The sequence below is a fragment of the Nicotiana tomentosiformis genome, chromosome 1 (assembly GCF_000390325.3).
Source record: "Nicotiana tomentosiformis chromosome 1, ASM39032v3, whole genome shotgun sequence".
Lineage (NCBI taxonomy): Eukaryota > Viridiplantae > Streptophyta > Magnoliopsida > Solanales > Solanaceae > Nicotiana > Nicotiana tomentosiformis.
The window spans coordinates 42,423,147-42,439,281 of NC_090812.1; the positions used below are offsets into that span (position 1 = coordinate 42,423,147).

At 39.2% G+C, this 16,135-nt stretch overlaps 2 protein-coding genes across 2 annotated transcripts; both read right to left on the minus strand.

The window, feature by feature from the left end:
- Nucleotides 1-4,303: 4,303 nt before the first annotated feature.
- Nucleotides 4,304-4,879, minus strand: LOC138906766 (uncharacterized; the record flags this gene model as incomplete). The annotated part of the gene is made up of 1 exon (XM_070196358.1): nt 4,304-4,879. A coding segment is annotated over exon 1 (576 nt), but the record flags the coding sequence as incomplete, so codon positions are not given.
- A 6,367-nt stretch (nt 4,880-11,246) lies between these two features.
- On the minus strand, nt 11,247-13,133 carry LOC138906278 (uncharacterized). The gene has a single exon (XM_070194814.1). It carries the CDS (start codon nt 13,131-13,133, stop codon nt 11,247-11,249), a length of 1,887 nt encoding a protein of 628 aa, XP_070050915.1.
- Between the last annotated feature and the right edge of the window lie 3,002 nt (nt 13,134-16,135).

Below are 16,135 nucleotides of genomic sequence, written 5' to 3' on the forward strand. Positions count from 1 at the left end.
AAAGAAATTACTGGAAAAAAAAAGTACTACATACTAAGGCTTAGAATACTAAAAGAAGCGTACTTATTATTTTTTTATAAGATAAAATAAAATAACTAAGTAAGAATACTAATTAAGTATATATTAAAAAGATATAAGAAAATTAAATATTTAAACTATAATTTAAATGACACTAAAAAAAATATACCATAACTTACATATTAAAAATTCTAATTAAAAGAAACCAAATATTTTTTGTAAATCTTCTTTTTCTCTTTACAAATAGAAATAAAATTTGTATTCTAAAAGTGTGAATATTTTTATAGTTTTTATAAGCTCTACTAAAAGTGAGATAAAGGTTTGAAATATCAAAAGTAGACATAAAATACATATTTATACTAAAATAGTATAGAATTTGGGTGTGGTCTAAAATTAGTTGTTCACAGCATGCCCCTCTTTGCTTGGAAACATGAAGAGTTTTCAGGCAAAGATAATGAACAAGGTGACTGATTTTTGTCCTCACTATTATTTAAAAAGGAAAATAAGATAAAAGAATCAGATGCGACCGAACCTTGGTTTTAGGCAGCCAACATATCCCGAGTTCTAAGAGAATCAGGTCCCGTGTAGTTCATGTGGAAAATGACTGATAGAGTATACTTAGATAGAGAGCCGAGCGAAGTTCCGTCGAGGTTCTGATCCGCGGTTCTAACTATTACATCAAAATGAAAAGAAAATTACATACTCTTAAAATCTAAGAGTTACAAAATTTCTATCTAAATGCCATCTGGAGTCTTGTCTTGATTCTTGACTTGCTTCTCCCATTGACTTTAGACTGAAACTTGATGCTCTCGATGTAACAAACTATGAAATATTCTCCTAGGCTTGATTCTTGATCAGATGATGAGAAGATGGATCTTGAGACCCTATGTCTCTGCATGTATTACGTCAAAGCTGGTTTGGCTGGTATTGAGATCAAACGTTCCACTTTCTTTGGAAAGAACTGAAATCTTATTTTTGCACATCCAATCCGTGCTTTACAGAAAAACCTACAAGCCATCACAAACAAACAAAACGAACAAAAATTTTCTGCCCCAGTTTGCACTAGAAAATTTTTGTGAGTTATTGAAAACACATTAAATTATCTTTGCTATTGCAGAATAAAGAATTACAAGAAGGAAGGCAACCAGGGGATGTAGTACCCTGTGTTGACGATGAGATGAGGCTCGTGGCACTCTAGGGTGCTACTAGGGAATGTCGTACCCAATGTTGGAAATAAAATGAGGCTCGTGGAGCTCTAAGATGCTACTAGGAAATGTCATATCCTATGTTGCAATAAAATGAGGATCGTGGCGCTCTGAGATGCTACTAGGGAATGTCATACCCTACGTTGGCAAAAAGTAATGCAGCTGGGGGATGTAGTACCCTGTGTTGGCAATAAGATGAGGCCCGTGGTACTCTGAGATGCTACTAAGGAATGTCGTACCCTATGTTGGCAACAAAAAATGCAACCAGGGGATGTAGTACCCTATGTTAGCCATAAGGTGAGGCTCTTGGCACTCTAGGATGCTACTAGGGAATGTCGTACCCTATGTTTGCAATAAGAAATGCACCCAGGGGATATAGTACCCTATGTTGGCAATAAGGTGAGGTTCTTGGCACTTTGGGATGCTACTAGGGAATGTCGTACCCTATGTTGGCAGAAAGTAATGCAACTAGGGGATATAGTACCCTGTGTTGGCAATAAGATGAGGCTCGTGGTACTCTAGGATGCTACTAGGGAATGTCGTACCCTATGTTTGCAACAAGAAATGCAACCAGGGGATGTAGTACCCTATTTTGGCAAAGAGTAATGCAACCAGGGGATGTAGTACCATGTGTTGAAGATAGTGTATTGATTCCCTATAATGAAACTAGAAATAACATGATTACATGTATATTGGAAGAAAATCAAGGATTTGAGGACTTCACTTGGTGGTGTTCGTCTTTCACGAACTGTTTCCTGAAATTGTTATGTTCCTGTTCTGAATAAAAAAAGATTCGTTAGTTTTAAAATGGTGGTCAGTTTGTGGCCTTGATTTATTGGGCGACTTGACCTTGCGTCCATTACACTTGTTAGAAAAACTGACTCCGTCGATGATTGTACAAATTGCCGGGAGATTCTGTCTTTTCTTTCTGGAGATCTTCTTTCTCAACATCAAAACCTAACCATTTTGCACCTATCACCATTTGTGTTCATGGTGCAAACAACTTTGCTCCCAAAATAACTTTTAACTTAGTAACTTTTGTTGACCCTTGAAACATTGTTCAATCCTTCAAGCCTTTTGTTCGTCAGGAAAAATCACATATGGCTTTATGCCTTTGCCCATACGGTTTATGCCCAGCAATCTTTGCTTTATATAACGGGAAAACTGTAACCAGTTTTGCGGCCTTTTCTTTGCTTTGCTTTGACAAAATTAGACTGAAAGGGACTCAAAAAAGTAATGCGAAAGAAAATAAGAAGGTGAATTAATAGGTATTACAACTTAATCAAGAAGTGTCCCTTTCAGAGGCAAGAATAAGAAAGGACTTATCTGGAGGAAATATGCTGACTTCAATGAATATGACATGCACTTTGGACTGGATGCCCGATCCATTTGAACCGTCTAATTCTCGAAATCTATTGTAAACTTAACTTTGAAACTGAGTTCTTTGTCTTGACCATGCTTGTGTCGGGATGTACGAAGCCTTAAATCGATCAATGATGCCCTTTGTGGGTTTTCATCAATTGACCTCTCTCATTTGCCTTTCTCTCAACTCATTATTGCCTTATAGTGCCCGTGAAGGTTTTCACTAATAAGTCTCTCTCATTTATTTTTTCTCTCTTCAATGGATGAGGCATTACCCGTAGTATACTGACTTAGCATTCTCGAAAGTTGATCAGAAGGTCTTAGTAGGGAAAGGTAAAAAGAACTATTCAACTGAATTACAACTTTTGGAACCATTTTGATGGAACAACCATCGAAAATAAAATAAAATCATGCCCCAGTTTCTTTGAATACTGGGAAATATGGATTTTTGTTTTGGTGTGACCGAACCCCAGAGTGAGGCTGCCTACGTATCCTTTTGGAATCAGGTCGAACGTAGTTCAAATAACATGAACTTGTTTTGATGAAATTTTTTTTTTAAGTACATTGGTTCCAAAAGATGGGAAAACAAAGAAATATAAACAAGGCTTCAAAGGGATAACTAGGGTTGACCAGTGTTTGGGTAGCGAGAATGATAGCCTTTCGTCATCCCAACCTGAGAATGCTAAATATAAGAATGACCCAACAGAGCCATGTCAGACATAGTATCTCTTGACCGCATCTGCATTGACGGATATATCAGTCACCTTTCCTTCTATATCTGCCAAGTGTAGAGCTCCTTTTGACAATACTTTCTTGACGAGGTAAGGACCTTGCCAATTCGGGGCGAACTTTCCTTTTGCTTCTTCCTGGTACGGAAAGATACGTTTCAAAACAAGTTGTCCTACCTCGAATTGTCTTGGGCGAACTTTCTTATTGTAAGCGCGTGCCATTCTTTGTTGGTATAACTGACCAAAACAAACTGTCGCCAAACGCTTTTCATCAATCAAATTCAACTGTTCCAATCGGGACTTCACCCATTCAGTGTCCTCAATCCCTTCTTCAACAATGATTTGGAGAGAGGGAATCTCAATTTCAGCAGGTATGACCGCTTCAGTTCCATAAACCAATAAGTAGGGCGTTGCGCCAACTGATGTACGGACAGTTGCCTGGTATCCCAAAAGAGCAAAAGGCAGTTTCTCATGCCATTGTCTAGACCCTTGGATCATCTTCCTAAAAATCTTCTTGATGTTCTTATTCGCAGCTTCAACAGCTCCATTAGCTTTGGGACGGTAAGGAGTAGAATTGCGATGCTCAATTTTAAATTGTTCACATACCTCCTTCATCAGATGACTATTCAAATTAGCAGCATTATCTGTAATAATGGTTTTTGGAATACCGAAACGACAGATGATGTTGGAGTGAACAAAGTCTACTACTGCTTTCTTGGTAACTGCTTTCAATGTAATAGCTTCCACCCATTTGGTGAAGTAATCAATTGCAACCAAGATGAATCTGTGCCCATTTGAAGCTTTTGGCTCGATTGGGCCAATGACGTCCATTCCCCAAGCAACAAAAGGTCAAGGAGCCGACATAGGATACAACTCTGAAGGTGGCGAGTGAATCAAATCACTGTGAATCTGACACTGGTGGCACTTGCGAACAAAATGAAAGCAATCTCGTTCCATAGTAAGCCAATAATATCCTGCCCGAAGGATTTTCTTTGCTAGAACATATCCATTCATGTGCGGACCACAAACTCCCGAATACACCTCATTCATAATCATTTCGGCTTCTTTGGCATCCACACATCTCAACAAATTCAAATCCAGAGTTCTTTTGTATAGGATTTCCCCGCTCAAAAAGAAACCATTAGAGAGTCGCCTAATAGTTCTCTTTTGATCCCTGTTAGCATGTTCCGAATATTCTCTTATTTTCAGAAACTGTTTAATATCACGATACCATGGTTCACCATCTAGTTCTGCTTCAATTGTATTGCAATAACCATGTTGATACCGAATTTGAATTTCTAATGGATCAATGTGAGTATTACCCGGATATGGAAGCATTGAGGCTAGAGTGGCCAAGGCATCATCTAATTCATTGTGAAACCTGTGAATGTACTTGAATTCGATGGACTTGAACCGTTTTCTAAGATCCTCCACACATTGTCTATATGGAATGAGCTTAATGTCTCGAGTCTCCCAATCACTTTGAGCCTGCCGAATAAGCAAATCTGAATCTCCCATCACCAACAGTTCATGCACATTTAGATTTATTGCCATGTTCAGACCCATGATGCAAGCTTCATATTCTGCTGTATTGTTTGTATAGAAAAAACGAAGTCACGCCGTAGCAGGGTAATGTTGCCCAGTAGGTGATACCAGAATTGTCCCAATCCCTATGCCTTTGATGTTGACAGCCCCATCAAAGTATAGTTTCCAAATTTGACTGTCATCTTGGACTACTTCTTCAACTAAATTAACCTCTTCATCTAGGAAATATGTGTTCAAAGATTCATACTCATCATCAACCGAGTTTTCTTCCAGATTATCAGCCAAAGCTTGTGCCTTCATGGCAGTGCGAGTGACATAAACAATATCAAACTTTGTGAGCAAGATTTTCCACTTTGCCAATTTGCCTGTTGGCATCGGCTTCTGAAAGATGTACTTCAGGGGATCCATTCGGGATATGAGGTAAGTTGTATAGGCCAAAAGATAATGCCTAAGCTTCTGGGCGACCCAGGTTAAGGCGCAACATGTCCTTTCCAAAAGTGTATTTGGCCTCATAAGTGGTGAACTTTTTGCTCAAATAATATATTGCTTGTTCCCTTTTTCCTGTGGCATCATGTTGACCCAGAACACAACCAAAGGAACTATCCATTACTGATAGATATAAAAATAGAGGCCTATCAGGTTCCGGCGGGACCAAAATAGGGGGATTTGACAAATATTCCTTGATCTTATCAAAAGCTTCTTGGCACTCATCTGTCCACTTGATAGCGGCGTTCTTTTTCAACAACTTAAAAATAGGCTCACATTTGGTTGTAAGCTGCGAAATGAACCTGCTAATGTAATTCAACCTCCCGAGTAAACTCATGACTTCTGTTTTGTTCTTCGGGGGAGGCAGCTCTCGAATGGTCTTTATCTTGGAGGGATCTAACTCAATGCCTCTTCGACTAACTATAAAACCCAAAAGCTTCCCAGAAGGAACTCCAAATGCACATTTGGCTGGATTGAGTTTGAGATTGTACCTTCGTAGCCTTTCAAAGAACTTTTTCAAGTCTTGCACATGGTAAGCTTGTGTTCTCGACTTAATGATCACATCATCAACGTACACTTCAATCTCTTTATGCATCATGTCATGGAATATGGTAGTCATGGCTCTCATGTAAGTTGCCCCTGCATTCTTCAAACCGAATGGCATGACCCTATAACAATAAGTTCCCATGGAGTTGTGAAGGCGGTTTTTTCTGCATCTTCTTTATCCATCAGAATTTGGTGATATCCGGCATAACAATCCACAAAAGATTGGATTTCATGTTTAGCACAATTATCAACAAGGATATGAATGTTGGGTAAGGGAAATTTGTCCTTTGGACTTGCTTTGTTTAAATCCCTATAGTCAACACAAACTCTAATTTTCCCATCCTTCTTTGGCACTGGCATAACATTTGCTAACCATGTAGTGTATCGGACGACCCTGATCACATTTGCACTTAGTTGCTTCGTGATTTCTTCTTTAATCTTATCACTCATGTCTGTCTTAAACTTCCTTTGTTTTTGCTGGATTGGTGGAAAATTAGGATGTGTGGGAAGCTTATGGACCACTAGATCGGCACTCAAACTCGGCATGTCATCATACGACCAAGCAAATACATCTCTGTACTCGAACAAAACTTGAATTATGGCATCTCTCGTCTTTTGTTCAGTATGAATGCTTATTTTTATTTCTCTGGTTTCTTCAGGACTTCCCAGGTTAATTGCCTCAGTTTCATTTAAGTTAGGCTTAGGCTTATTCTCAAATTGATCCAATTCCCTTTTTATTTCTCTAAAAGCCTCATCTTTGTCATACTCAACTTCTTGATTCATTATTTCGAGATTAGACAGCTTTTTAAGATCTGGGCATGAATTCCGTGTGCATGTCATGTTTTTAAAGCCAGCATTATCGAAACTGAAAATGATAAGAAATTAACAAAAATTAGGGAAATAAAAAGATAGAATTTTACTACGAAAATGGAACTTCATTTCATTGAATTTGAAAGGATAGAAGGGTTAACATCACAGCAAAGCAATTAAACTAAAATATCTGGATTACAACCCTTAAAATAATTCAAATACAGAAAAAACAACAAAACAGGCTTCCAAGACTCCTTCCTGATGGGAAGAGGAGTCGCTTCCCAGTTGCTGAACGAGGTATCTGGACCAATCAGTTGAACACTTGCACGGCTAGGGCCCTCCCCAACTCGAACCATATTGATCTCATAGAACATCTCCTTGAGACCCTGGCAAACTCCGTCAATGTCATCCTGAGTAGAAGGATTTTGGACTTCTTCAAATTGTTGCTTGTCAAAAGAGTAGGCAATGTGAGGGATTGGTTTGGACAGATTCCAACCATTCTTTTTGCGGGCCTTGGCTCTGTCTATATCAGCTGATGTTGGTTTAAAGCCCAAGCCAAAGGTATTTTTCTTCGAAAATGGAGCAATGAGGTTCACAATTCCTTACAGAGAGGATCCCAATCCTTTTCCTGGTTCATAGTCGTTCCTCAACATCAGCGAAGCTACCATCACAGATGTGGCTGAAAGACGGGGATGTAGAATTGGTTTTCCTTCTTCCACTTGGTCCACCTCAATCACCTCAAATGCTTGATATATGATGGATTCACATCCTTCCTTGGCCTCGATATATGGAATGGACGGGTCTTTATAGATGGATAAGTTGTCCTCCCCATGAATAATAATTTCTTGCCTGTCACACTCGAATTTGACCATTTGATGTAGGGTGGATGGTACAGCTCTGGCCATATGGATCCACGGCCTTCCCAAAAGAAAATTATAGGAAGTTTCCATATCTAACACTTGAAAGACAATGTTAAAATCAACCGGGCCGATTGTCATGGTGAGTTCGATTTCCCCAATAGTGTCTCTTTTTGAACCATCAAAAGCTCTGATGCTGACATTACTGGTTCGAATTCTATTAGTGTCAATGTTTAGCTGTTGTAGAGTAGAAAGAGGACACACATCTACACTTGAGCCTCCATCAATCATGACTCCTTTTACGTAGTGCCCTTTACATTTGACCATAAGATGCAAAGCTCTATTGTGGCCAGCCCCTTCCTCAGGCAAATCATCATCGCTGAAAGTAATTCTATTTACTTCAAAGAATCTTTCAGCCATTTTTTCTAGCTGATTCACCGTTGTCTTTTCTGAGACATATGCCTCATTCAGAGTTTTGATCAACACATGACGATGCTCTTCTGAATACAAAAGCAGAGATAACAAAGATATCTGAGCAGGAGTTTTCCTTAGTTGGTCAATGATTGAGTAGTCTTGCATTTTTATCTTCTTAAGGAATTGCTCCGCTTCTTTTTCTGCTACAGGTTCTTTCACTGGCAAGTGACTTTCCCTGGCTTGCTTAGCTTTTCTCAATTCCTCTAGTGAATAACACCTTCCAGAGCGGGTCAAGCCCCCCATTTCACCTGGTTCTTCAACTATCTCTTTTCCTTTGTATGTCATGATAGTCTTGTTATAATTCCAGGGAATAGCTTCAGGTCGGATCACGGCTGGCTCTGTTATATTCCTCAAACCATTATTCGGAATGATCTTTTGAATGCCCCAGGGGATGTAAAGTTTTGGCCCACCCAATTGAACCTCAACCTTTTTTGTGCTTCCAGGAACATAGAGAATCGTTTTTTCAGAACAAGCCAAGTTCAAACTAGAACTTGCACCTTTCACAATCAACGGTGCCAATTGCGACGGGCTCACTATCACTTTTGGTTCTGGCCCTATGGTTCTAACAACCATCTCTGTCTTGCCAGACTGCTTATAATCCCGATCATCATAAATCATCCCAATAAAATGTGTATTATCCTGAGTTGGGAGTGGATTGTTTGTGATATTAGGAGTATCCTCATTGTTTGTTACCACAATTGCCTTTGCTTCAATCAAATTTTCAATGGCTTTTTTTAATGTCCAACAATTTTCGGTACTATGCCCTTGGGTGTTAGAGTGATACTCACATCTTGCATTTGAGTCAAAACCTTTTGAATTTGGATTCACATAACGCGGCATAATAGGTTCAATCAACTTCAACTGCTTCAACTTTCGAAATAGGCTTGTATACGATTCTCCAATTGGGGTGAACTCTTTCTTTGGCTCCTGTTCTCTCACATATTCTTGTCGGGGACGAGGATTATATGGTGCTTGAAAATTCGGCCGGAGTTGACGAGAGCCTTGTGGAATCGCTGCCCGCCATTGTTGGTGTTTGGGAGGCCTAGCATAAGTCTGAGCATTAAACACTGTGTATTGTTGCAGGGGAACTGAGTATCGGGGACCTTGAGGTGGATAATAATGTTGAGGAGAATTGGATTGTCCTTGTTGGAATTGCACGTAAGAAGGAGCTATTCCTCTTTGAACTCCCCCGAACCCAGATGCCATCATGGATCCTTCCTCCTTCTTTTTCTGATTTTCGAAACTGCCTGACCAGCTTTGAATTGCTTGTGTGGTCGCCTTAAGGGCTGCCTGACTCACAATTTTGCCTGAATTCATTCCATTCTCAACTATTTCACCAATCTTAATCGCCTCAGTGAAAGGTTTACCAATGGCGGCCAACATGTAATGGAGGTAATCAGGATCCTGAGCTTGGAGAAAATAGTCAATCATTTCTGCCTCTTTCATTGGTGGTTTGACCCTAGCAGCCTGCTCTCTCCACTTGATTGCATATTCTCTGAAGCTTTCTGTTGGTTTCTTCTTTATGTTGACGAGAGAGGAGCGGTCTGGCACTATATCAATGTTGTACTGAAACTGTTGGACAAAATCTTGAGCCATGTCATTCCAAACGTGCCAGTGAGAGATGTCTTGATCTATGAGCCACTCTGAAGCAATTCCTGTCAAACTTTCCCCAAAATAAGCCATGAGCAATTCTTCTTTTCCTCCCACTCCCCTTAATTGGTTACAATACCTCTTCAAATGGGCAACGGGATCACCATGCCCATCATACTTATCAAACTTGGGGGTCTTGAAGCCGGGTGGCAAATGAACATGGGGAAACATGCATAGATCGTTAAACGAAACACTCTTGTGGCCGCCCAAACCCTGTATGTTTCTCATGGTTTGTTCCAAGCTCTTCATTTTTCTAGTCATTTTCTCTTGTTCCATATTCTTTTCGGGCTTTTCGATCTCAATTGGGAACACGTTATGAGGAGTATGCTTGTATGAATCTGGAACCTTTAAAGTCAGTTCTGAAGAGTAATGTTGGGCATCATGAGCATCCAGTTGTGGATCATTATTGGACTTTTGAGCAACAGCCGGTTGAGGGACAGTGAAAGTATGGACAATGGGTATAGTAGGTGGGTCATTTCTGAGGGGTGCGATTGGAGGACGTGGAATGGAGGTACTGGGGATAGTGGGAAGGTTAATGCTCGAACTGAATCCAGGTTGGTACAATGGGTTACTTGTTATGGAGATAGGCACTTGAGTGGCAACTGACACATTATGAAGATTATCCGAAGGCCCTATGGGTAGTGAGGGCGGTGCTTGTCCATTCACCCAGGCTTGGTACATCTCTGCCAATTGTTGCTTCAACACTCTTACTTCTTCAACCAGTCCTGAACCTTGTTCAACCAATTGTCCATGGACATCATCATTATCTGACTCATTCTCACTGTTGTTTGCCATTCTTACTTTTTCCTTTTGATCTCGTGTTGTAAGGGTGAGTCGCCAGTTTAAACCACAAACCAACCACCTCTGTTTTACTTTATCTTTTAAAATGACAAACAACAAACGTGTTAGAGTTAGGCATTTTGCAGATATTAATCACACATTATATGTCATGCTCCTAATGCCATTATCATTTCTAAAATGATCTTGGAAGGCTTTATGTTTTATCCCGGCTTATTGATTTATTGGTTTATTTTCATCTTGAATTTAACGGGTTTTTTTTTCATTTTTTTAGATTAATTATGGTTATGATCGCATCCGATGAGGATTGCCTACGTATCATGACGCCGCATGAATCAGACCATTATGTAGTTTAGGGGAAAACAATAATAGTAGTTTTTTTTTATAAACAAAACGAAATAATACAATAACAAAAGGGACATTACATTGAAAATGACTTACCCAACTCTGACAAGACTAAAAGACAGCGATTTTAAAGATTCAACAATGACTCAAGCTAAAACATAACTACTACATGAAAAGTTCTAACAACTACGACTATAATTCAACTCCACAATCTTCTTGCTTTCAAACACTGGAACATCTGCTCATGGTGGGGCTTGCCCTGGTTGACCCCCTAATGTACGGTATATCCTTTCTAACTCTGCTGCAAGATGACTGGCAAAAGTAGGTGCATGCTCCAAAAACTTCTCATAATCCATCCCTTGGCAGTTCACATAACTTTGAGCGGTATAAACAGCTAAATTATGGACTTGCTCTTTGAAGTACTAGAAATTCTGGTCTCGATCTTGTAACTGCTGCTGGCGAGTGGTGGCTATCTCCCTTATGTGGCCCTCACGATCTAAGGCTGACTCCAACTGAGCCCGGAGTCTAGCCTGCTCGAGTCTCGCCTGAGCCATCTCCCTATCAAAATCTGCATGCTGGTATTCTCTATTGTACCTTCTCATTTCTTCCAACTGTGCATGGAGCTGAGCTTCTGAACGTACCCAATGGGCCTTTTCTCTCTCGAATTGAGCCCTCTCTTCTTCAAATTTTGTTACTTGGCGATCCTTACTTGATTCGGCCTTCTCATTTAGCTGTACGATCTTTTCCTTGGCTTTGTCCAACGCCTTTTCAGTCTTTGCCAAGAGGGAATCATAATCTTGCACCTTTTCCATCAGATTGGCAATGGTTCTCTGGTCTTTCCAACTTCTCACTGGCACTTCAGAGGCTTTCTTCATTTGTTGAAGTTGAGCACGAAGGGCTTCATTTTTGCGGATCAGACTCTTCTTTTCCCCTTCGGCTTCTTGTTCTTGCAAGTCTTTCTCAAAATTGAGGTTTCTCAGCCTTTCTTCTAAGGCATGAATAGTTGTTTTGTATCCCTTTTCCTGTTCACCCCAGGCCAACCGTTCTTGGATTTTATCATCAAAGGCTTGAACATGCGGCCTTTTTGTGGGCCTTTTGGGCTCTGGCACATCATCCACGCGAGACCTCTTCCCAAACCATATAGCATAACCCGGATCTACCTCACCTCTCGCAGGATCTGGCGCCTGAGTATCATCTTTCAAGTAGCGACAACCATTCCAAATTTGCTGGATTAAAGCTTCGGGGAGTGGGGCTTCGGGGTGTAGCTCAATCACTTGCACACGCAAATCTTCATCCTTAGGTACTACTTGGTACCTTCCTAGCTGTCTTAGAACTCTGTGTGGCGTATACGGCTGGACACTACTCAAACCCAACAACAGCAAATAACTTTTTAGGGCCGACATGTGTATCACCTCTTTTACCGGGAGCCATCCCAAAGTCCACTCAATTTGACTTGCATTTAAAGATCTTAGGTGGGATATCCAGGCTTCCACCCCTTCTGGAGAGTTGTAATCTTTTACTCTTTCTTCGTAACTCTCAATGAAATTGTCCTTGCTCGGACCATAGCTCATGAACTTGGGGTGATGTCGGAGATGCTCAATCAACCACATTTGTAACAAAATATTGCACCCTTCGAAGAATTTTGCCCCGGACTTGCACAAAGTCAACGCCCGATAAATGTCTGATAGAATGATCGGGGCAAGAGTGTGATGTTCTTTGGTAGTGAGGACCTGTACAACCCTGGCTATGCGGGTATCAATTGTCCGCTCCTCGTTTGGGAAGACCATAATTCCCAGAAATGCCACTATGAAGGCGAAGCGACGATGAATCTGCCATGTGTCTTTGTTCTGCTTGTTGTTAAGGCCCTTTTCATGCATTTCAAACCCATTTGGCTGCCCGAACCTAGAGTACAAGAAGTAGAAAGAACAACACCCTTCGACTATGTTGGTCTTTCTAATTTGCTTACTGATGTTCAGAAGATCGAAGAATCGGTGTACAGAAAGAGTCCTTGGGAATATGAGCTCTTGGTTTCTCAAATCCCTGCCAAACCCGGAATATCCAGCTATCTCTTCTAAAGTGGGAGTTAGCTCAAAATCGGAGAAGCGAAAGACATTGTGAACGGGGTCCCAAAAAGTCACTAGTGCCTCAATCAAATCGTCCCGTGGTTTAATTTTCATAATATCTGTAAGGTCTCCCAAGTGCTTGGTGACCCATTTCTGACCATCTTCTCCTAAATTATACCACCACATCTGAAGCTGAAGTGGAGCCTCGTCTACAACTGTGAATGGTGTGTTCTTGACAGTGCTCATTTTGTACCTGTGGGTGGTTAAGGTTAGGGTTGACACTAGTCTCAAGAGACAGAACCAATGCACTCCTTTTGCAAAACAATCTTTTGTAAATAACTCAATATTAAGAAAAATCAACAAGAAGGGGGGCTATTTTTGCAATTGTGACTGAAGAAAGGGTGGCTATTTTTGCAACTATGGCCTCTTCTTACTTTCAAGGATAGCTTTAGGGTCGGGGGAAGGGCATTATGGTCAAAGTGATTCCCAATTGACAGACACGTCCGTTCTTGCGAGAATAGCCCTTCAACAATTTTGAAGATGTTCTAAGGCTATTCTGACAGGAACGATTTGGGATTAACCGAAGCTGGGTCTGCTTATTTGTTTAAAAAAAAAAACTAGACACATTTCTTTTTTTTTTTATAGTTATTTTATAAAAATGGGGCCGAACCCTATGAAGGTTGCCTACGTATCTCACATCCGGTGAGAATCAGACCCGCGTAATTCGTAAAAATTTCAGGAATAGGATGACACTTTTTTTTTGAAAAATTCAGGCTTTTTTTTTTGGGGTAAATACTGAAATTTTCGAAAATCGGGTAAATTTTCTCCCTCATATTTTCTTCTTTCTGGTTTTCCCTCAATAGTTTTATATTTTTATTTTATTTTAGAAACCGGTCAACATGCACAAACCAAATCAAACATAATGCACAAGTAGCACATAAGATGCATCAGGATGGTCTTGTAATTTCGGGTACAGCTGTCCTAGACGGACCCAACCCCTGTGTTGAGTCCCCAAAGTCAAATGCACACGATGCAAACAAATGTTCCTACTAGGGATCCGGCATGAGGCTATTTTATTCTAGGTTTAAATCCTAAGGGGAGTGTTTTAGACCTGGCTTACCCAAGCGGACAGCTCGAGCCGAGATGGGGGTAACGTACCGGGAGCACGAAAGTCTACCCGGCCTAGTTACTGACCCAGCCTCGTTCTAATTGGTATGACTTCTAACAGAAAAGTGGGCCACGCGCATGTGTACACCATAAATTCAGAAGATTCAGAAGGGAGGCGTAAGAAGATAATTTAATACAGTTCAAATAGTATCAAAGCGGTAAATAAGCAACAATTAGCACATTAGGCCCACAAATATCATACAATCAATAAAGCCAAGTATAAATCACATTACAAGCTCAAATTCTGAACCCTGAACCAAAAGTTCTGGGTTCTTTTCCCCAGCAGAGTCGCCAGAGCTGTCACACCTCTTTTTTTCCCGCAACCCTTATTACGAGGTTGAGTTAAAAGAGTTTTTCCAATTAAAGTGACGTTTTGAAAAGGAATTATTTATTATTCAGAGTCGCCACTTGGAATTGAGTTTTGGTGTTCCAAGTCACCTTTTATTGAATCCCTTATCAAAAGGAAGATTTGACTCCTAATTTATGGTCTAAGAAAACAGAAGACTGAGTAAGAAATTCTGTTGACTGAGGGGAAGGTGTAAGGCACCCCTCGAGTCCCGTGGTTCTAGCATGGTCGCTTTATTGACTAATGTAAGGCTTAAATCAATTTTTAGCTATTCTTGTATTTTATTGATTATGGCTTATTTATTACCGCTTAATTAATTATTATATTTTATTAATTGTGTTCACCAAGATGCGGTACGCACACAAGGTACTTCTTTGAAATTAAATGTTAAACTAAGGTACGGAATGTACACATTGTCAAAACATAATTATTTTGAATTTAAAGGTATCAAGACGCGGGAATGCACACAAGATCTTTTTATTACTTAAGCATATCAATCCAAGGTTCAGGTATGAACACATGGGCTAATATTTAAAGTACATCTAAAGTTTTTCTAGCATTTTAGAATATCTCAATTATTTATCTATTTTTTTTATTATTATTATTATTATTATTATTATTATTATTATTATTATTATTATTATTATTATTATTATTATTATTATTTACCTATTCTAACGAATCTTAAGGTTTTAAAGTAAAATATAACTGAGAGATGACCATTGGCCTAGAAGATAGAACCAAATCAATGAAATTTTCTACTGATGCGTTACAATTTAAACAAACCTACATCACATTAGATTTATTATTATCTAGAAATATTTATACAAAAAATCATATGCAAATTCCAGCTATATTTATCAGTGAAACTTAATATAAAATAATAATCTTAATTAGCTATCATATTGTTCTGTGTGAGTAGCTTGTCCTAATTTGATATAGACATTTATATGAATATGAATCTGATTTAACTATTAAAGAATCAAGATTTCAGCAACTCAAATAATAAACTAAGACATGCTCCAACAAAATTTTGTCAATCACGTTACTTCATACCAAAAATATAAATGAAACTTCTAAGAAAAATAAACAAAATTATAACAAAGCAAAAAAAATCTTTAGGCACCCATCCTACTTAAAACTGAAAGAAAGAGCAAACACACAAAAAAAAAGAACAAAGAACTCGTCTTAGTTATTATTTTACTAAAGTCGCAAACAATCCAACGATGTACATTAGATCAAACAAAAATTTTGATTGTCATGGGAATCAAAAATTAAAGATTAAAATAAACTCATCCAAGAATCTAGTAATTACTTATGAACACCATAAAAGTCGTCCTCTTTTAAAGGATTCTCTTTCAAACTTTTACTCATACTAAACAATATTGAGAATGCAAAAACCGAACAAGACTAAAACTTCTCAAATTCTTATGCCATAAAAATGATTCAAAAGATATCAACAAACATATCTAACTATGTATGAGCCAGATATTAAAGAGACGGAGATGAACCTTTTTGTGGAGGTTTCAACAAAATCACAGCTATAATCTACTGATTTTCAAAGCTAGCAATACTAACTTTTCTAGAACCACGAACTCGGAACCGCAAACGAAATTTCGAACTCCGGCTTCGAACTCAATAACGTAACTAAACAGTTTTTCCAAGTGAATTTTTTTACTCTAAAAGAACAGTCCTCTTTTCTCTTAGTTGCTGAAATTTCTTTTTCATCCCCCCT